Below are 23336 nucleotides of genomic sequence, written 5' to 3' on the forward strand. Positions count from 1 at the left end.
CTGGGTAGAGTAGTCTTGGTTGTAGGTTTTTCTCCTTCATCGCTTTAAATATGTCCTGCCACTCTCTTCTGGCTTGCAGAGTTTTCTGCTGAAAGATCAGCTGTTAACCGTATGGGAATTCCCTTGTGTGTTATTTGTTGTTGTTCACTTGCTGCTTTTAATATTTTTTCTTTGTGTTCAGTTTTTGATAGTTTGATTAATATGTGTCTTGGCGTGTTTCTCCTTGGATTTATCCTGTATAGGACTCTCTGTGCTTCCTGGAGTTGATTAACTCTTTCCTTTCCCATATTAGGGAAGCTTTCACGTATAATCTCTTGAAATATTTTCTCAGTCCCTTTCTTTTTATCTTCTTCTTCTGGGACCCCTATAATTTGAATGTTGGTGCTTTTAATGTTTTCCAAGCGGTCTCTGAGATTGTCTTCTGTTCTTTTCATTCTTTCTTCTTTATTCTGCTCTGCAGTAGTTATTTCCACTAATTATCATCCAGGTCACATATCCGTTCTTCTGCCTCAGTTATTTTGCTATTGATCCCTTCTAGAGAATTTTTAAATTCATTTATTGTGTTGTTCATCACTGTTTGTTTGCTCTTTAGTTCTTCGAGGTCCTTGTTAAACGTTTCTTGTATTTTCTCTATTCTATTTCCAAGATTTTGGATCATCTTTTCTATCATTATTCTGAATTCTTTTTCAGGTAGACTGCCTATTTCCTCTTCATTTGTTAGGTCTAGTGGGTTTCTGTCTTGCTCCCTCATCTGCTGTGTGTTTTTCTGTCTTCTCATTTGCTTAACTTACTGTGTTTGGGGTCTCCTTTTCACAGGCTGCAGGTTTGTAGTTCCCGTTGATTTTGGTGTCTGTCCCCAGTGGCTAAGTTTGGTTCAGTGGGTTGTGTGGACTTCCTGGTGGAGGGGACTAGTGCCTGTATTGTGGTGGATGAGGCTGGATCTTGTCTTTCTGGTGGGCAAGTCCACATCTCGTGGTGTGTTTTGGTGTGTCTGTGGCCTTATTATGATTTTAGGCAGCCTCTCTGCTAATGTGTGGGGTTGTGTTCCTGACTTGCCAGTTGTTTGGCATAGGGTGTCCACGTGTAGCTTGCTGGTCGTTGAGTGAAGCTGGCTCTTGGCATTGAGATGGAGATCTCTCAGAGATTTTCGCCATTTGATATTACGTGGAGCTGGGAGGTCTCTTGTGGACCAGTGTCCTGATGTTGGCTCTGCCATCTCAGAGTCACAGCCCTGACGCCTGGCTGGAGCACCAAGAGCCTTTCATCCACATGGCTTGGAATAAAAGGGTGGAAAAATAGAAATAAATAAATAAAGTAAAATAAAGTTATTAAACTAAAAAATAAAAAATAAGAGAAAAATTTTTTAAAGTAAAAAAAAAAAAATGGGCAGACAACCCTAGGACAAATGGTAAAAGCAAAGCTTTACAGACAAAATCACACACAGAAGCATATACATACACACTCACAAAAGTAGAAAAAGGGAAAATATATATATATATATATATATCTTTGCTCCCAAAATCCACTTCCTCAATTTGGGATGATTCATTGTCTATTCAGGTATTCCACAGATGCAGAGTACATCAAGTTGATTGTGGAGATTTAATCCGCTGCTTCTGAGGCTGCTGGGAGAGATTTCCCTTTCTCTTCTTTGTTCACACAGCTCCCAGGGTTCAGCTTTGGATTTGGACTCGCCTTTTCGTGTAGGTCGCCTGAGGGCATCTGTTCTTCGCTCAGACAGGACGGGGTTAAAGGAGCCGCTGATTCAGGGGCTCTGGCTCACTCAGGCCCAGGGGAGGGAGGGATACGGATGCGGGGGAGGCCTGCGGCGGCAGAGGCCAGCGTGACGTTGCACCAGCCTGAGGCGTGCCGTGCGTTCTCCCGGGGAAGTTGTCCCTGGATCCCGGGACCCTGCCAGTGGCGGCCTGCACAGGCTCTGGGAGGGCAGGTGTGGATGGTGACCTGTGCTTGCACACAGGCTTCTTGGTGGCGCAGCAACAGCCTTAGCATCTCATGCCCGTCTCTGGGGTCCACGCTGAAAGCCGCGGCTGGCACCCGTCTCTGGAGCTCCTTTAAGCAGCGCTCTTAATCTCCTCTCCTCACACACCAGGAAACAAAGAGACAAAAAAAAGTCTCTTGTCCATTCGGCAGCTCCAGACTTTTACTCGTACTCCCTCCTGGCTAGCTGTGGTGCACTAGACCCCTTCAGGCTGTGTTCACGCCGCCAACCCCAGTCCTCTCCCTGCGATCTGACCGAAGCCCGAGCCTCAGCTCCCAGCCCTCGCCCGCTGCGGCAGGTGAGCAGAGAAGCCTCTAGGCCTGGTGAGTGCCGGTCAGCACCGATCCTCTGTGCGGGAATCTCTCCGCTTTGCCCTCCGCACCCCTGTGGCTGCGCTCTCCTCCGTGGCTCCGAAGCTTCCCCCCTCCGCCACCCGCAGTCTCCGCCTGCGAAGGGGCTTCCTAGTGTGTGGAAAGCTTTCCTCCTTCACAGCTCCCTCCCACTGGTGCAGGTCCCGTCTCTATTCTTTTGTCTCTGTTTATTCTTTTTTCTTTGGCCCTACCCAGGTACGTGGAGAGTTTCTTCCCTTTTGGGAGGTCTGAGGTCTTCTGCCAGCGTTCAGTGGGTCTTCTATAGGAGCAGTTCCACGTGTAGATGCATTTCTGATGTATGTGTGGTGAGGAAGGCGATCTCCATGTCTTACTCTTCCACCATCTTGAAGGTCTCCCGATTACGAATATTTTTTTAGGAGTTTCTTGTCTTCACATTTCTTATAATTTAGTGGTTGAACTCCTACCTCTAAAGTTAGAATAGCAAAAGGGAAAGTTACTATTTAAATGAAAAACATCTGATATTAAGACCTAAAGACTAATCACTTGCAATTTTTAAATTAGTAGTATAGATTGGTAAAGTAGCCTTTTAGGAATGAATTTTTCGATAACAAAATTTTCTTTTAAATTTGTTATCTGTGTACATTTTCATAAAAATTCTTGGAGTTTTTCTCTTTCTTAAAGTGAGACTTTTGAAGTTAGACTTGTCTATAGCTTTTACTTCTGTCCGTCATAGCTTACAACTAATGTTTAATTCTTATAACATAAAGTATGATTCTCAAGGTAATATTCATCTGTCTTGTCCATCTTACTTTTCCACTCTAGATTCTTTTTAAACTGATTTTCTTGTCAAGCTACATATATTCTTAGGGTTGAATGATCAAAACTGTTCTTTAATATTCAGGCAAATTGTCATTAAAATTGCTTGGTGCTAGTAAAAAGTACTTTCATTTTTTTAAAAGAAAGAAATGGGAGAAGGAACAGTAAACAACTTTGCATTGTATTCTAGTATCTTAGAGCCATCCATGTATGGAATGAGGAATACAGATATTTTTCAAATTCATCCAGGTGTTTTTTAAGTCATAGAATACACATATTCATTAGGGAATTTCCATTGCAAGTATCAAATAAAATTCAGGAAGTGCTTTATTGCCTCTGCCTTAACAACTGCATATTGTTTTCTGACCTGCATTGAGAAGTGGCCAATTCAGTGGTACTTTGTCCTTCCCTCTTCTTTGTTGTGAGCCCAATTAATTTCATTTCTCTGTATTATTTAATTCTTATTTAAGGCAACTTTTCTTTCAAACTTCACTCTTGATAATTCTTCTCAAATCTGGCTAGTCATCAAAATCACACAGATGGAAGGGTTACAGGAACTTTAGTCTATATGTTATTCCCTCTGACTACCTTTGAATTTCTAATTTAGTAGAATTTGATTGAGCCTGAGAACTGTAGTTTGAAAAGTTCCTCTAGGTTCTGATGATTATTCAGGTTTAGAACTCTGGCCTTGACCTTTACCTGAGCATGAATTGTTTTAAGGCAGTCCGATTTCCTAATGTGCCCTATGTCTCAAAATCATTCCCAGAGTGGACCATTAACTTTATTACATCCATCCACTGCTCTTTAGAGCTGAGTGATCTCTTTATTCCAGAGATGAAGCTCATTTTCAACACCTGAACAATTAAACCAAGCAGGGATAACAGTGGTTCTCCTTCAAGGCCACAGTTCTCTGCTGGATTAGAATGAGCACTTTCTAGGAAATCATGCCAAACTTTTGATGGCATATAAAGGGTGTTGCTATATTCCCCAACATACTACCTCTTTTTTCCTCCTGGACCACATTTTAGATGGAACAGACATTCCCTGTGGGACCAGTTTGAAAGACACTAAGCCATTCTGCATGGCTGTGGTAACCATTGGCTGTAACTTAATTTTCAGCTGTATCTGAGTTAGGAGAAATGCAACAACCCTACACGTGAGGGCCTACCAACTGAGAGCTGGTTGATCCTCTCCCACTCCAAACAACTGCAGCACAGTGGATTTCACCTACAGATGATAAGATACCACTGAGGGGAGCAGATAGAGGAGGAAGCTAGAAACAGTTTATGTCTATTTCATCCAGCTTAATATCTCACAAGAGCATTCAGTGGCAGACAACCCTGGTCTCTAACAAGGAATTAAGTGTAATATACCACTTTGCCAGTATTTATCTGTTCCCCATGCCTGTATCAACACACATGAGTCTTCTTTCTGCACTCCCAGGCTACTGCTCAGTAAGTTTGGCAAGTAAAAGCAAAAGCAGCTGTTTTCTACATCTTGTTCCTGCTGTTTAAGGTGTGCATCCCAGCCAAATGAATCATATCACAGCCAAAGACCCCGGCAGGAGTTCCTTGCTACAAATCTGTATCCTTTTCTATCTCATCTACTTGAAGAACAAAAGATTTGCAAGCCTTGTAATAATCTTCAGACACAATAGTGCAGCTATTTACTGAGCTATACCTGAGGTATTTTTTAGTAAAGTGTGGATAAGTAGTGTGGCAGGAAGCCATAAACACACTCTGTCTTGCACTTTGACTTCTCCAGAACCATGGCAATCATCTGAAGTATTTGTGATCAATAAGTATTGTTAATCTTCATGCATATGGAAAGGATGAAAAAGGATCAGTCATCCCAGACATCCCAGGAGAGAGAGGCATTTTTCCAGTTTCTCAGATACCACATCTAGTTGGCACCAATCTGAGTATAATTTAACCCTACTGGTGATTGACCTTAGAGGTCAACAGAGTCTAGAGCATTTTATTTCAAGGGAAGCTGTACACTGGCTTCAGACTATGATGGGCCTACATCACAGTAAAAGAGATCCAGCAGAGATCACTAATGTACATCAGAAAAGCATCATCTCTGGTTATTGAGGCTATATTTGAGACTACTGCCTGAAGACTGAAAACTGTTTTACTCATAGCCAAACCTTGTAGCCATCCTTAGCTGCTCTGTAAATGGGGCTGTGAAGGATGTACTTCCCACACGTCATGTGAAGTCCCGGAGACCAGAAACTCTGTGCAGGCTTTATCCTGAAAGTCTGAATTCCTGAGTGGAGAGTTTGACTAACCCCAAGAGGTCTTCCACTCTGAGGTTGCTGTCACCTGACTGTGTCCAAGGGAAATCACAGCCCTTACCTGAGGAATACCAAGTTGCCAGTTCATTTACATGACAATAACACGTTGATACAACTTGATACAACTGCCAGTCTATCTGCAGTTGGTCTCAGTAGGTTCTCCCTCAGCATTGGCGTAATTACCTCCCCACCTCAGCTTGGAAGCATGACCTGCAGTTTTTCTAATTGGGACACCTTGCCTCCCCCTACCTATACATGCATTAGGGGAGAGTTGCTGCATTTGTAGCTTTCTGGGACAACAGAAGCAATTGCCAGAAATCAACTAAGTTTTTCAGTGGCTACATTCCTACTTTTGTAGGATTGCCACTCATTGCTTCATTCTACAACTTGATTTTACTGCAAGATTTGGATTTTTACTCTTATATACACTCTATGTTAGCGGTCCCCATCGTTTTTGGCACCAGGGACCAGTTTCATGGAAGACACTTTTTCCGGGGCAGAGGCGGGGGATATGGTTCAGGCAGTTATGTGAGCGATGGGGAGCAGCAGATGAAGCTTTGCTCGCTCACCTACTGCTCACCTCCTGTTGTGCGGCCCAGTTCCTAACAGGCCGTGAGTCTGCAGCCCGGGGGTTGGGGACACTTGCTCTATATGTTACTTAAACTTGTGGTCTTAATCCTGACCCAGCTTATCCCTAGACTCTGATTCTGTCTCATTCTGTATCAGGAGAAATTTTCTATGATAGTTTAATTATTTACAAATTATTATCTATAAATTATTAATTGCCTAAAGTCTAGAGCAGTATTATGAGCACATGTACAATCAGAGAGCACCTTGGCATTGGTTCAGAGAAGCTTTACTGACCAGGGGGGCTTCTGAAGTTACCTTGAAAAGACTGGGGTTAGGTGAACTCTGTAGATTCCTGCTAGATTTACTGTATTTTACTTCCATCACTTTCTTTTTGAAGCTGAAACAATACATCAGTTTGCTCCTGTCAGGGCAGAAGACCAATTTCATTTGTCTACCCATGAAGATGAATGAATGCAGCAAAAATCCAGAAATGTCTTAGATATATTACTGTACAGCTCATTGACCATTCTATCAGTGCTTGACTTGAAAGTCATGGCTATCTGATGTCAAGTTCCATTGATAACGTTATTCCTAAACATTACTTTCAAGTATGCTTCCCTCAGAGGTCACAGAAGAACTTCGGTGACCTGCAAAGACCTAAAACAGATGAAGTTCCAATTAACCATAACACCAGTGGTTTTAACGTTTATAATCTTTTCCTGTAAAGGAAATTATAGGGAGCTCCATGCACATGGTTTGGGGGTTTTCCTGACCAGTGGGGTTAAACCAAGTGACATTAACAAAAATAAATCTAGAGGCCCTTGTAAATAATGTAATATTCTTTTATATTTAAAAACTCTGTTGAGAGTCCGCCTGCCAATGCAGGGGACACGGGTTCGTGCTCCGGTCCAGGAAGATCCCACATGCCGCGGAGCGGCTGGGCCCGTGAGCCATGGCCGCTGAGCCTGCGCGTCCGGAGCCTGTGCTCTGCAACGGGAGAGACCACAACAGTGAGAGGCCCGCATACCGCAAAAAAAAAAAAAAAAAAAAGACTGTATACAAACACATGTGCACATCTATGTAATTATTTGTAGCCTCTCAAGCACATTAACAACTATGCCACAAAAAGCAATTGCGCCAGAACGCCTTATGAGTTAAACCTAAAGTGGTTAAAGCAACAGTTTTTATTTATTTGGTCTTTCTTGTCCGAGGAACACTGTGTAGGCCCTTGTTTCTTTAGGAAAAAGTAGGACATACTAACTTGAAAACAAGAAAAAGCAACAAAGTGAAGCTTTTGATGGTTGCTGGGACTGTGAGCAGTTGTAAATTCTCCTCCCTGCTGTAAATTATCTTCTCCCTCTCCTTTTCTTTTAATCTCCATTTAATTCCCTTTTCAAAATATTAGCTTGATTCTTCTTGAAAAATATTTCCTCAGCCTGCTAAAAGCACCCCTAACCACGCAGAAATGTTATACGCAACTTTGTGGAGATCTATTATTTTTCTTCTACGATACAGAATCTTGAGAAATGAAATGCTCATCTCTCATCAACCCCAAAGAAGTCCAAGTCTACGGTGAGGCCCAGGGTGTTCCTTACATTTCACCTTCTTTGAGGATGTTCTCCTGCCAGTTCGGAACAACTAAAAGTTGGGAGAACCGGTTTCTGAGGCAAATAGAACATTCCTAGGTTTTAAAATAATTTCTGACATTTTCATGGCATCCTTCCTTAAAGACCTTCAAATTATGCTTCAGAAATTTTAATTGTTCACTGAAATTATCTGTTAGTAAGCAAAGTGTTGCATTTGATAGTAGCAGTAGTCCACACATGGAACATCAGTAGATGGATATAAAACGTGTACTTTGCTGGCCTTTGTATAAGACAAAGACATTGACATATCTATTTTAAGTCTTCTAATCATGCTGTTCTACTATAATTCTCAGTGTTTCAAATGTAGTTCCTAGGCCCTTCATTATCTGTGTCTTCATGCCTTCCATAAACCATTTCCTGTCTTGCACCAAACCACATTCTCGCTGTTCCTCATAGCCATCTTTTTCCTCTTCCTCTACTTCAGTTTATCAAGTGCTGAATTCATGGACTGTGTCAGTAGTTTGCTGCGTAGTTTGAACCAGATAGGACACAAACATGAAATGGTTTTGCTTCAAGCAGATGGTTTATTCATGTTTTTATTCATCTTTCTTACTGGCATCCTGAGTATATTCCATTCCTTTCTGGTCTCTGTTACATGAACAAAGTTAAGTTTAGTTCAGCTTAAAATTTCAATCTCATATTCAGTTTAGTATTGTTTCCAGTTTAAGCCCAAGTGAACTGCCCTGGTAGGGAAGAATGATCAGTTTCCAGCATCTTCCCTTACCCCACCTGGGTGTCATTATTCTACATTGGCCTGAGAAGTAGGAATGAAGGAAAGTGAGCAAATGTCTCCTCTTAAGTAGCATTTTGTGGTGTTCATGTATTATATGTAATAAGGACACAAACATTTGCTTTCTTTGGGGTGCAAGTGTGGGCTCTTAAGAGGTCTTACAGAAGCTCTTCTGTTTTCCCATTTTTTTTTTAACAAGAAAAACATGCTCTGTAATGTCTTCAGTTGTCTTTATCCTGGAGTATTCTTGCTCCATATGCACTGCTCCTGTTGGACAGCTCAAACATAGCTGCCTCCTTCAGTGTCCAGTTGACCTACGGAAATGTTTTTGCCACACCAAGCATTGGGAAGTACAAGATGCCTCTTCTCTTTACTATGCCGTCATTCCAGATCCTTTTTTAAGCCCTCAGTAGTCATAGAAAGCAAATAAAGCATTCAGCTGCATAAGCAGAGTCCAAGTTGGTTAATTAGAAGTCATCCTATCTACTTTGTACTCCCAGACTCTATAAATGATGGTCTTAGAGTGCCCCTCATTTGCTTGGGGCAGAAGGGTTGAAGTACCGCTGTTTATACCTCCTTGGGGAGTGAACAGAAAAAACCATCACACTGTCTCCCTGGGCCACGGATTCACTGTGACTATGATTCTCTCCTGAATTTTCAGAGAGGTTTAGAATAAGTGAGACTGGTGGAGTAATGATGGAAAGGCCAGTTTTCTACCTCTCTTGTAAACCCTTTTGAGATAAGTGTTATTTCCATCTCTTAGAATGAGAGAAACTTAGTACTTACTGTTTACAGTTGAAGACTATAGCGAGAATTCTAAAGTAACAGAGTCCAGCGTGTTCATGACCATAATAGTGGAGCTTCAGAATAGCTCATAAATTAGACAGGAGGAAACAGCTAATCAAAAGTGTTCTCAAACCCAGCAACGTAATTCAGTCAAATTGAGTATTCTTTTTCTTTTTAATTGAAGTATAGTTGATTTACAGTGTTGTGTTAGTTTCTGCTGTACAGCGAAGTGATTCAGTTATGCATATATATACATATATTATTTTTCATATTATTTTCCATTATGGTTTATCACAAGATATTGAATATAGTTCCCTGTGCTATACAGTAGGACCTTGTTGTTTATCTATTTTACATATAGTAGTTCACATCTGCTAATCCCAAGCTCCTAATTTATCCCTTCCCCACCCCTTTTCCCCTTTGGTTACCAAAAGTTTGTTTTCTATGTCTGTGATTCTGTTTCTGTTTCATAAATAAGTTCATCTGTGTCATATTTAGATTCTACATATAAGTGATATCATATGATATTTGTCTTTCTCTTTCTGGTTTACTTCACTGAGTATGATAATCTCTGGGTACATCCATGTTGCTGTAAATGGCACAAATTGAGTATTCTTATTACTTGGTACTTGAGCAAATTACAACCTCTTCTTGGATGACAAAGAAAAACTGAAAGGAAATAGTTGCATTAAGTGCCTGGCCCACTGAACTTCAAATTCCAGATAATAGAACTTCTGGATCAGGACAGTCTGTGCAGTGCAGTGTGGCTGTAAATAATGCAGATTAGTGGCCTCTCTTGGGTCTCCATGTTAGTTCCTGAAGAGCCAGGGGAGTTGGATTTGGTTTTAGCACATCTCTTATAGGACTTCCACCCCCAGCCACTGTCCATGGGAAAATAGTTAATCCTTATTGTTTTACCTTGGGCAAGGTAGCAGCATTCAAAGTGGCAATTAATGCTGTCCCCCAAGCAGAAATTTCAAGGATGTATAGTTGTTTTCCTTTATATGCATCAGAATTTGGGACATAGCGTTTTTTTTGCTTTTGTTTTTGTTTTTTTAGTTCATCTACTACAAAAATCACTCAAAGAAATGAGGTTTAATTTTAACATTGGCTAAAATGTTTCACTACTTAGGGAAAAGAAAACAGAACAATGCTGGAGATCAAAACATTTGACATATCCAGCTGTCATTGACACGTACTTATAAACAAAAAGATAAGTAAAATAAATAAGTGTATCATTTACTAAAAGATGATCATAACCCATATTATGATATTTTTGTAAAATCAGTCATCTGACATCCGTTCTTCTTTCTTTATTTCCTAGAAATATTAATAACATTTTTAAAACTCCTAGGTAATTTTTCTCAACTAAGAGCCTGAAGTTTTCTTCGTAAATTGAAACAGAACAGGCAAGAATCTATAATTTTTGAGAAAATCCCCACTCCAGACTTCGGAGAAGTCAAATGTCTCTCAAAATCCCAGCCCACTAAAAAGAATCCCTTTTTTGCCTTAGGGCCAAGGGTCAATTTTTCAATGTTAGGCCTGAATCTATCGAGTAATTTGAAAAGAAAACCTGAGAGCACCCTGATGCCTGGCACATAGTTAGGCATTTGGAAATTACAATATGGTGTGATACATACTGAGACAGAAATAAAAGGGCAAGAGAGAACACCGGGTTTTAGGGACAGCCGCCTGGAGAGGGAGATGTCCACATTTCCAAGGTAAGACTCAAAGGATAAATGTAAATTAGCCAATAAAAGGAAGTTGGGCATGGGATTGTTCTAGGAAAAGGGAACAGCATGTTTAGCACCAAGTGTAAAGAGGAACATAATATATGCTGGGAAATGAAAAATAAATTTCTCTATAGCACCAGCAAGTAGTAGAAGATACCACAGGGACTGTGAAAGGACTTAGAGCCATATTGAGTACGGCTTTTATCCTAAGGAAAATAAGGAATCACTAGAAGATTAAAGCAGATAATTATTGTTATTTTAGGAAGAACATACTGTAGCTTCTTTGTAGATGAGTAGTGGCAGGGCAGGATTCCAGCCAAGAGTCCTGTACCATGTTTGAGGCAAGAGATGCTAATGACCTCAAGTAGAGTAATGGTGGTGGTGGGGAGAGGGAGAAAAGGACGGAATGAAGAAATATTAGGAGGTAGAAGAAAGGATTGGTGATCGATGGACTCACTAATTGCAAAATGGTGAAGGATATGATAGAAGAAGAGGAAATATCCAAAATTATGGCTAATAAAGGCCATAATTGTAAATCACTGAGATAGGGAAAAAGATACAGAGAAAGAGAAAAAGCAAGTTGGGGAGGTGGGACAGTGGGTCCATATTTCGTTCTGTTGTTGTTTTGATGGCTGTGGGACACCCAAATGGAATAGTCACTTACGACAGTATATATGCAAATGTAGAGATCAAAGGGGGAAATCTGGACTGGAGATGCAGAGTTGAGAGTTGTGAGCATATGAAGTGTAATTGTAGCTAAGGGTATGGATAGAATGAGAAAGAAGAAAAGCCTAGGACGGAATCCTGAAGGTTTATGGTGTAGGTGGAAATACTGAGAATACCTACCTTGCTCCTGCAGCATCGTAGGTCTTCCAGCTCCTTTTCCTTTGGTCCAGATGCTTTTAGCCTTGTTCTCACTTGAGTAACGCTGTGTTCCAAGTTGGCTTCATTAAAGGACATTGACATCTCCACTATATTTTAAACTTAAGAGCCAACATTTATGTTCTTCATATAATATCTAATATTCTTTATATAACATAAAAAGCAGGGTTCTTTTCAAAACCCTAATCATGGTCTGTGGGAAGGATAGTTCTTTTGTACCAGATAATCATGCCTACACATTGTATAATGAGGAAAAATCCTTGATTATGATGTATAACTTAAGAAATTCTCAATAAGTTGTCTGTCCCATTCCTTTTATAACTACTCTTTTAAAGGTGAGCAGATCCTTCAAGGGAGACTCTGCAATCTGTTCAGCATGCTATTTATACTTAAAAAGTGTTAAATTATCCTAATCATGCTTATAGTAACAATCAAGATTAATTGCAGCTATATTAGGGTTACTTATTATTTGTTCTACTTCAGCAGTAACACAAATCCAATTGCACAAGCAATTTCCATAATCCAAATTGTGAAAGAAAGTAGAGGCAAAAAAAAGGCCATGCATAACTGGTTGAAATAGAATTTAAAATAAATCCTTAACCAAATGGTTATCTAAAATTCTGTTTTTGAAAAGGAGCTGATTCTGAGCGGATTGTATATGTGTCTCACTGGTAGAAGTGGATTATCTATCTTGAATTGGATTGTGATGACGATGACCCTATTCTAAGTAAATCAAATCTCTTGAACTATATAATGAGATCAGGAGGAACATTCGGCCTGAGAACAACAGATTGCAATGACGGAGATGATTTCACTAATGTTTTTCCCAGCCTCTTTCCTTGATGTACATAATACTGTGCTTTTGTCCTGCAGAGATTCCTGATCCTGCAGTTCTGTGTGCTAACTCTTTTTTCTTATTCTGATTTTCATTTTTATAAGTAGAGCTGAATGAGTGGCAGGAAGCTGCGAAATCTGTCTTATAAAAAGGTGATGGGTGTAGAATCTAGAATCTTCATTTGCCTTGCAGAAGGATTGCAGAAAAACTATCACCAGTAAATATTGAACTGATTCATTCCTGTTTCTTCTTTGTTTAGGCCGTGAGGAGGCAAAAGTTGCTTGAACAGAGTATCCAGTCTGCCCAGGAGATTGAAAAATCCTTACACTTAATTCAGGAGTCCCTCTCATCCATTGACAAGCAGCTGGCAGCTTATATTGCTGACAAAGTGGACGCAGCTCAAATGCCTCAGGAAGCCCAGGCAAGTAGAACCTGGAATGAGCTTCTTTTCTTTTGTTTTTATTATCCGAACAAGACATTAGTAACTTTCTAACTTAAAGTTTATTCATCTAGTTGTACAAAGGGTTATTTGATCAACTGATTGGACTATTTGGAGGTAAGGGGAAAAAGGATCTCTATATTAGTACTCTAAGATTTATTTTTGAACGTACATAATGGAGGAATTTGAAATAGAGACACTTAAAAGACCAGGGCAGTATCACACTGAAGTCTGCTGTTTATCAATATTTTCAAACTATACTTGAGCTAGAGGGAAACCGTAGGAATGTCAAGTTTAAAGAAAATACTTTTGGTGGTAGTATTAAAAATGCAGCATCAAATATTTTATTATCAACTCATCTTTATCTTAGAATTAGAATTCATATGACCTATATTCTACATTTAATGTGTTGCAAGTAGTTAATAACAAGAAATTAGAGATACAAATTTGCATTTTATTACTAATACTAATATGTCTATACTCATATTTACTCACATACCTATACATTCAACACTTTTCAATCTGAATTATGAAATGTGTTAAACTAATTTTTCTAGAATGAGAGTTAAAATAGGAATGAAAATAAATCTAAGTCAGCTTTATACCAAGTAAATTTAGTCTATAAATTAACTTTCACCTTGGGAAGTAATGCTGTATTTCTATTTTTAAATAACATTTACGTGTATGTAAAATATCATAAGAATTATTTAAATGTCTTTAGGATTTTCTGATAGTAAGGTACTATCAGATAGCTACTATATCTACAGTAACTATAGATAGCTACTTTTCACATCTTATGTACATAGTATGAACCCAATACCCAAGGATAACTCAGATCGATACAATATAATGCGAGGAGCATTAGAAGGTTATCTGTCCATCCCCGAGGCCCTCTCCCCACTAATTTTCCCTACATTTCTGATTGCACCTGCATTTTCAAGATGATTCTTGACTTTGAATTCCCCAAATGGTAATATATAATATTGGAAAATGCAAGCCACCCAAAAGCTCTTGAAACATTCTTCTCCAAGATTTTATTTTAAGATGACAGCGAAGTGAATTGTTTTCTAGAACAGAGTTATCAAGTACTCAGATTTACTTCAAGGACTGGCTTTCCTGAAGCTCAATTTGAATCTCCTTTGGAAGGAACAAGTAGAGGATAAAGAGGTTGTCTGTGAAGTAAGCACTTAAGCACAGTGTGTCAGACAAAGAACCTACTAAGAATACCATCAAAGGATGTTTTTCTAAGTATATATAAGGGGGGTAAATTTAAGCCTATGTATAAATGAAAATTTATACCCAATGTGTTTCTGTAAATTTGCAGAAGAGTTCATTGCTAATTAAAAGATTAATGGGCTTAGCTTTCCCTTTTCAGAAATCGAGTACTTGTTTTAATACATCACCGAGAAGCAGGACAAAGTGAATGGTGTTACCATATTTGGCCATCTTAAATCTGTGCTCAGATTTCCTGTCACATATTGGCCACATAGATTTGTGGATGTTTGACTCCACCGTGTGGTGCACTGGTAGTTTTACTACTAAATTTAAATCTGTTAAAAAGAGTCTCCCTTTTTCTGCCTTTCAAGATAGTTTTGAGATTCTCAGGTATAAACAAATTCCAGCATTAAGGAAATGTGTGCAATGTGTAAAACATATTGACAGGTATACTCTTATTATATGTAAAAGTAGATGTAGAGCAAGGCACTTCCTTGCATTCTATTTGCATTTAGGACTATAGGGCAGCAATGAGCTGCCTCTGCATGTTCATTGACCAGCTCTCTGTCATAATGAGCAAATTGAGCCTTCTGATTCTAAATCAGATTAAACATATTTTACTTTTTTATTTAGTGTCATGAACTTACAGGAATAAAGTTTAACCTTTTAGACAATAAAACTACATACTGCTAGAATATCACCGCATACGTTGATTCGAGTATTTTATTTCAAAAAAATAATTCTTAACCAAACCAAATTCTTAAATCATATGACTACAGCATCAAAATGCCAGCATATTTAAAGAGAGGTTTTTATTAAAGTACAGAATTAAGATGACATCTTATTGATTCAAATAGAGTAAAGCAAATAGAGAAAGCTCTTCTAGATATAGAAATTTTATCTTCTAGATATAAAAATCAAAAATTTAAGACATATTTCAAAAATAGTATGACTAAATATAAAAAACCCTATGAGTGTTTCTTCGAAACAACTTTACAGAATAAAATCATCAAATTGATAACTGCGGAGAAGCACACGGCATGAATAGAGTTGTTTACTTTATTTAATTTTCCTAAAGAACATTGTGAAATACAGAGATTTAGTTTTATCACCTAAGGTCTGGAAGCAAAATTCCAAGTACCCAGCTTTGCACCCCAGGCCAATCAAGTCAGAATCTCTAGGTGGACTCAGTCATCAGAATTTTTTGGAACTCCTCCCCACCCTGAGTTATTCTAATATGTAGCTAAGGTTGAGAACTTTCGATAGTTCATTACTGGTAATGGCTGAGTAGCTGCAGTCTCTTTTTTTCACATCACACTTCTCACCACTATTTGACATTCTCACCTATGGCAGTGACAAGATTTCAATGGGAGGAAGTTGGGGTGGAAGTCAGACTTTGGTGACTTTCCTATATTGATTGTTTGCTTACTCTTATGGGAAATGAGTGAAAGTAGAAAATGTAGCTGAGAACTCCTACATGAACAAATTAATTTAGACAAGTAGAATTTTCAGTATGGATGTTTGAAGATGAACTTGGCTTAGTTTTCTTATTTTCTTCTTTTTTTCCCCTAATTCCACATATGTTAATGTGCCAGTTACCTTGTATGTATCTCTAAATCATTGTAGGAGCCGTGATAACTGTGTCTAAATAGCCATGTAAATGTCTGTAATTCTTAAGACTACACAGATACTTCAATCTGTAATTTTTTTCCCTTTTCCAGTAATCTCATATTTTGAATCTCCAATATGTAAGAACAGTCTAACATGGGTACCTGTTGAAATGCTCCACATCATTATGTGTTGATGATGCACATTTTATAGAGGAGAGTATGACCCCAATACTCATATTACCACTAGAAGCAGTGGGGTTGCTTAACAGTGATTGTAATAGCTAAATTGTTCTAGTTCTTTTGTCTGGCAGGTTCCTGATCCCATATTTTGCAGCCTCATATCCCACAGAGTAGATTTATGTTCATGAGTAGAGGGGGAAAAAAGGAACAATTTAGGAAACAAACAAATTACCATCAAAGGAGAGGATCTCATAATCATCATCGGAAAGTTCTCCTGTATTTTGCTTATCAAGCTAGGACTTTTGGGCATTCCAGGTTCACTACAGACCAGATTTCTTCCTTCCATCTCTTTTTCCATCCCAGTGAATATCAATAAACAGAAATGAGTATCAATAAACAGAAAAGAGGGATCTTCTTTTTACTAAAGAAAGCTGTTAATTTAAGATGATTGCATTAGCTGCGCATCAAAATAATTCATAACTGAGGTCTTCCTGTATTTAAGCTAAATCTTCTAACTCACTTTAAATATATTTGGCCATATTTAAATGTAAACATTACAAATTCTCAAAATCAGTGCTTAAAAAATAAAGACCTAAATGCAGATTTTGGTCTATCAGATTAAGTTTATGATTTCATTATGGAATAAGAAAGACTTTTATAGTAGAAATAGGCACATTTGATTGCCAAACGACTCAAAACAGTCTAACTTTACAGCCTACCTCACTGATTTATGAATTAGACAGTATAAACTTACATAGGGAAATTCATTCTGGATTTATGTAATAATGAAATAATTTAATCACAGAACAAGAAAATGGAGAGCTATTATAGATATTTGGGCTCCGATGTTAAACTCCACATAACCATAACAAATAATTTCCTTTCTTTTACCCAGTAATATAGATATAATGGTAAACACAATGCAATGAATTTTAAATCTGTTCTAACACTGACATGCTGCCTCTGTGTACTACTATATAGAACTGATTACTCCCCAATATAAAATGACTATTATTGTGATTTTGACGTTTGTTTAATCGTGTGGGAATTAATCACAAGCAAGAGTTGCAGAAGATGTGAAAGATTATATTTTTTTCATGTTCCACATTTTTTTTAAGATGTTGGGGGTAGGAGTTTATTAATTTATTAATTTATTTTTGCTGTGCTGGGTCTTCGTTTCTGTGCAAGGGCTGTGTCAAGCGGGGGCCACTCACTATCACGGCCTCTCTTGTTGCGGAGCACAGGCTCCAGGCGCGCAGGCTCAGTAGTTGTGGCTCACGGGCCTAGTTGCTCTGCGACATGTGGGATCCTCCCAGACTAGGTCTCGAACCCGTGTCCCCTGCATTAGCAGGCAGATTCTCAACCACTGCGCCACCAGGGAAGCCCCTCCACATGTTTTAAAAGTACAAAGTATCTAAGATCCTCGAGTACATTTTCTTCTTTTAATTTTAGAATATATGTTGTATGTGGCCATTTCCCCTTCTTGCGGATGTAATATCAAAATTACTGTTTAAAAATGACTCGTCTAACGGTGTTAAATTTCTCCATTCGTAGTCTTAACCTCACATCTTCTAATATTTTTCTTTCTGAAATATTTTAGTTATTTTTTTCCCTCGGAGTCATTTTCTTTATTTGATGTGAGAAAAGCTTCAATAATTATTTGATACAAAGTTTCCTTTTTTCCATTAAATACTTTAGGCAGTTACGGCTTAATTTTGCTTGCCATTTTCTGTCGTTAATTTGATATATGAGAATGGTCTGGTGAGGTAAATCATGATAAAAAGCCCTGCTCTCTGCTCAGTTAATTGTAAAATGCTATATTGGAAATGTCATTAATGTTTGATTGATTTTTAGTTTTCTAATTTGCCCTTTACCATCTCTAATGGAAAAAATGGTTATATTCATTTCCACTGTTGTTTCCTACTTTCAATATATAGTGCTAGTTGTGAACATAATTACTGTATTGTCAAATGTCTTTTTTTGGTAAGGGCATGACGATATAATAAGCTTTATATTATTTCACTTTTATGGAAAACATCCAATGATCCTGAGAAATATTGGATTGAGAGCTCCTTTTAGAGCATACATGGGTATTCTGAATCAGCAGCACTCATTTGCTACTTCCTTTCATTTTGTTTCTTTTACAAATTACTGATTTTATATGAAGCTGACAGTTTCACAAGATCAGTTGTTTATTTTCTTCAAACACTTATCATCTGTATGCTAGTAGATGTATATTTTAGGTGAATATAGAACTCAAATAGTACAGTCTTTAGATCTTTAGCAGACCTTAGAAATCCGGTAGCCAACTATGGAAATCATTATCCTTTGGATGAAATCTTCCAATCCCAGTGTTTTCTTCTACATTAAAAAGTTTTTTAAATGTTATTTTTTTCATTGTCTGATTATAGTATCAGGAAAGACGATGTAATATTCATCTTTTTTTTAAGAGGAATTTGTAAATGGGAGATTGTCCATTTTACCTATAATTTTCCATAATACTGTTATTTAAACAAATCACTTATCTATTTCACAATAAGCCTGCCCTAAAGTGATAAGGATTTTTAAATTATGTAGTTCCAGAATGATAATCTGATGACCTTAAATAAAGTGGGTGGTAAAAGATATCCTAAGTACAAACTAAAGATGAATTATCACTTGAAAGTAAGAATTGTGGAATCAGTTTTTAAATGTGCTAGCTAAGTATAAGTGTGATGCATGTTATACAGCCTTCCCAAAGTAGAATCAATTGGAAATAGATGTCCATTTTTATCTTATCTTAATAATGAATTAAATTGTTATCACTAAATATATACATTAAGTACATGAGATAGTTCTTCCCAAATCTACTTGTGTGATATACTCTGCCAAAGAAAAGCAAAAGGATAATTTGAGCAAAGAACTGTATCCCTCTTGGATATTAATGCATATTAATATATAAAATATTCTGAGAAGTTCTGTAGCACGGACACATGGTTATCCTTAATTTACAAAATATATTTAGCCCCTGTGCTCCTTTCATACATAATATACTCAATTTATAAGGAAATTTTGATCTCTAATCCTATTGGAATCATACTACAGATATGAGAATTTTTCTAGAAATGCTGCCTATAAATTATGATAAAATCTAAGTTTTATATGATGTTCAACCATCAGTTTTTTCAGTTTTAATAATTTTAGTAGTGGTGACCTTCCTAAGAGTATAGAAATTCATCCTCTCAACAGTCTATGTAACTGCTTGATATAAATATGAACATTTCAAAGTCCATATAATTCTTTGCATTGAAACTTCCAAATTGCCAAACTTTCCCTTCACATGTTACATGGTCCTTCACATCCCCTTGTGACAGATAAAAGTTAAGTTTTTGGTCATGTGTTTTTGTAAGTTATTGTTGTTCCTATTGTTTATAAGTCATGACAACAGTATGGCTTATCTGGAAAAATGTGGAATTAGTCATCAGAAGACCTGTGTTTCAATGATCACTTAAGTTATTTTGGTTTTCTTTTGTAATGCTATGCTACTGCAGGCAGCTCTGAGGGGGCAATCTTTAAGAAAAAAAAAACTATACAAATTACAAATAGAAAATTAAATACAGTTATAGAAGAATTCTTTTTGCAAGTGACCAGCCCTGAAACTTAAGGTTCAGTAGCTTTTCATTAATTCCTCCTCTAGATAGTAAGTTTTACTCTACCCAAATCCAGTTCTACTTCCGTGAAAGTAAGTATTCACACTCTGCACACTCCAAATTCAGTCTTTTCTAGTGTGGTTCCCACACCTGGAATGAATTCCCATTTTCTTATTATCTTATCTACCCCTCTAAAACCCCCTTATCAGCCATATGGAACTTAAATTACGCCAATTTCTTAAACTTTTACCAGATTCTATAGTAGAAATAAATATTTCTCTTCTCTTATATGGCATAGCATGATTTTTCCATTATATTGCATGCATTTCTGCTTTGTAATTTACTTGTATCTCTATGTTCCGTTTCCCTAGAACAGATTTTTTTTTAAGAATAGGGTCAATGGTTTGTTCTCACTGTGTGGAATAAGGTGGTAGACGCAGAATCTCCTTCTTGAATTGAATGGATAAGCTAAGTATTATTAGTATGCAAATAAGATTAGATGTCTGTTTTTTTCTGATAAATGTCCAATTGGAGGATATTTTTATTTTTAAATCATAATTTAAGAGTCAGTATAGTTCTTTAAAGGGCATTGAATTTGCTACTTCCTAACTTTATCTTGGACAAGTCAACATTTCTAATCTCATTTGTAATTGTAATTTAGGATGGTAAATACTTACCTTAGTTTGATTAGATAATTAAATGAATATATGTGAACTGTTGGGACATAAGGTCACACAGATGTCCATTTTGGTGATGATGATAATAATGATTATTTCTTTCAGTGCTCTTCTCTCACCCCTCTAGTATAAAAGGCTAAAGGAATTAGGTGTATATTTCATTTTTTCCTCTACTATATATACCTTGAGTGCCAAATGGATGAATTAGTTAAAAACATGTGGACAGATACTGTTACAGGTATATAATTTGGGCCCTCTTCTCTCTCTGAATATCTTTTTAATTTTTCACTCATCATTTTCCTTTCCCAGTTTCTGTAATGGCTATGCAACTTTCATCACTTTCCTTTTGATTCCTCCTCAATCCTCTCCTCTCTCATCCTCAGCAGATATCAAGGGGCTCATGCTTATAGACAAATGGTATATAATGACACTGACAATTTATGAGTAGATATTTGTGCAGACAACTTGAGCAGGTATTTTTACATATACTATCGCCTCTAATCTTTTTACCAAAACCAATATAGTTGTCTACTGCAGACATGAGAATTTTCCCAGATACTCTGCCTACAAATTATGATAATGCTTCATTGCTGGCTTGTCATTATCACCATCAGTTTAGAGATGAGAAAATTGAGGCTTAAAAAAATTTGGTGCTTTGCCCAGGTGGCAAGTCAGAGCCCTGAGATTTAAATCCAGATTTCTCTTAACACTATTCTGATTCCCAGAGAGCATCAAGTAGGAAGCATTACACTTTCTGCTTCTCCACATCCAAAATCTTTATGTATTACCTTTGGCTTCTGAAAGAGTGGCACCTCTCCACCTGTCAATATTTTCCACTGATTATTGATCTTTGCCCTTCACTCCATTTCCTCTAATTTCCTCCAAGGTTCTTCTAATCAATTATCTTCATATATGCTTTAAAAAAAATGCTTTGTCCATTGGCTTCTTTCATATGGCCTTAATACGTGTTCAATTCTCACTGACCTACATTTCATTATGTGGGGAGACAAAAGTCTTCAAAAATGATTTAAACTGTTTTATAAGCGTATTTCCTTGTCCTTAATCAGTCTTCAGCCCTTGAAAACCTGATTTCTGCTCTTACCATCTACGGATTCTGTCCTAGCTACAGTGCTCATTGACCAGCTAATATGCCCTTATTAGTACTTATTTCATTTGATCTGTCTCAAAATTGACATTGTTGACCTCTCGCTCATTCTTAAAGCTCTCACAGCACTTGATTTCAGTGGCACCCTCTCTCTTTTCTGGTTGTTCCTCTTCTTCTCTTAGACTGTTCCTTATCTTTCTTTGGTGTTTCCCTTCTTCTCCCATCCCTAAATTTTTCTGTTCTCCATGGTTCTCTCCTGACCCTCCTTTTCTATTTCCCTCTAATGTTTGAGTGCACTAAAATAAATACTGTTTGTACAAGTGATGCTGCTTCTTTTTTAAAAAAAATGCACACACATATGTAGCTATATATGATTAATAAAATACAAATTAATATCAAAGTATTACTGAGTTTATAGAAGAATTCTCTCATTATGAATTGCCTTAATAGTTAGATTAAATATTAGCAGTAAAACCATTATCTGTGATTCTGATCACTTTTAAACTTTAAACTTTATCTTCATATTAAAAAAAAACTAGACACTTTTCATTTAGGCCATGAGGTTATTTAATACTTCATTCCCACCTACGTTTCTAGTTATACTTCTGTGGATGTGTATTAATTCTCTATGCATTATTTCAGTTCTCCCAAACTCTTCATGTGGTTCAGTGCCTTGTCCACACCTTGTTTTCCATCATTCAAGAATGCTTTTGTTTTTAAAACTCTCATCTCCTTGCATATCCAGTGTACTCTTTAGTACACTTAGGTACAAGTAACAAAAATGAATTAACTAAAGCCAAAACAAAAATGAGGGAAGGGAGCTGGTCATAAGGGCACAGGAATGTCTCATGGAAACCAAGGGCAAGAATAACGTTTTTACTCAGGAAGAGACTAGAACCTGTGCTTTGGTCACTTGTAACAGCAAATTATCATTTTCTGTTAATGGTTTTGTGGATTGAGAAGGCTCAGCTGGATGGTTTCTCTTGGGGTCTCTCATGTGATTGCGGGCATTTGTTGGCTGGTACTACGGTGACTTATAAGCTCAAATAGGCTGGATGCCCAAGATGGTTCCCTCATGTCTAGCATTGATGCTCACTGTGAGCTGAAAGCTCACTTGGGACTATTCACTGAAACACTTCTCCACAGCTTCTCTATGTGGCTTAGGCTTTTCACAGGATGTCAGATGGGTTCCAAGAGGGGGCATCCTAAGAGTGAGTGTTCCAAAAAGGCAGAAGTGGAAGCCACTAGGCCAGTTAAGGGCTTTTCCCATAAATGGCAGAGCATTACTTGTGCTTTGTTTTACTGGTCAAGGCAATCATAAGGCTGACCTAGATTTAAAGAGGTGAAGAAATAAACTCTACCTCTTAGTGGGGGAATGGTAAGAGGAGTATGTGGTACGGACACTGTTGTTGCAGCCATCTTTGGCAGATGCTATCTGCTTCAGCCTATTATTGAAAGCCATCAATATTTTTGTTCCTACTATCTCTTTCTTACTTCTCTCTCTGGTTATGGATCTTTGCTCTTCCTAAACTGACAGTGCAAACTAGAGACTTCATAAGCACAGTCTCATACGTGACACAGTTCCAAGCGCCCACAGAGCTTGACCAGACTTTCTCCTGTCAGTTCCGAGAGAGTCTGATGGACATAACTGGGCACAGGCATTCTTTATGTTCTAATTTTCCATGATTTGAGGGTGGCCAGAGTTATGTGACAGAGACATGGCTGTTATTGGCCCACCATTTTGAGGGGGTGAGACTTTTCCACCTGAGAAGTTAAGATCATAAACCTCCTAAAGCATCTGATGCCCCCAGCAATGCTTACTAATTATTCATAGTCTACTTTAACATCACCTCTCC

At 37.7% G+C, this 23336-nt stretch overlaps 1 protein-coding gene across 1 annotated transcript in view; it reads left to right on the forward strand.

The window, feature by feature from the left end:
* DMD (dystrophin) overlaps nucleotides 1–23336 on the forward strand; it is a 2123521-nt gene that overhangs the window by 789825 nt on the left and 1310360 nt on the right. Inside the window, exon 30 of the mRNA XM_060138437.1 lies at nucleotides 12885–13046. Within this exon, the coding sequence (XP_059994420.1) occupies nucleotides 12885–13046 (162 nt within the window). The remainder of the gene's footprint in view (nucleotides 1–12884; nucleotides 13047–23336) is intronic.

The sequence above is a fragment of the Lagenorhynchus albirostris genome, chromosome X (assembly GCF_949774975.1).
Source record: "Lagenorhynchus albirostris chromosome X, mLagAlb1.1, whole genome shotgun sequence".
Lineage (NCBI taxonomy): Eukaryota > Metazoa > Chordata > Mammalia > Artiodactyla > Delphinidae > Lagenorhynchus > Lagenorhynchus albirostris.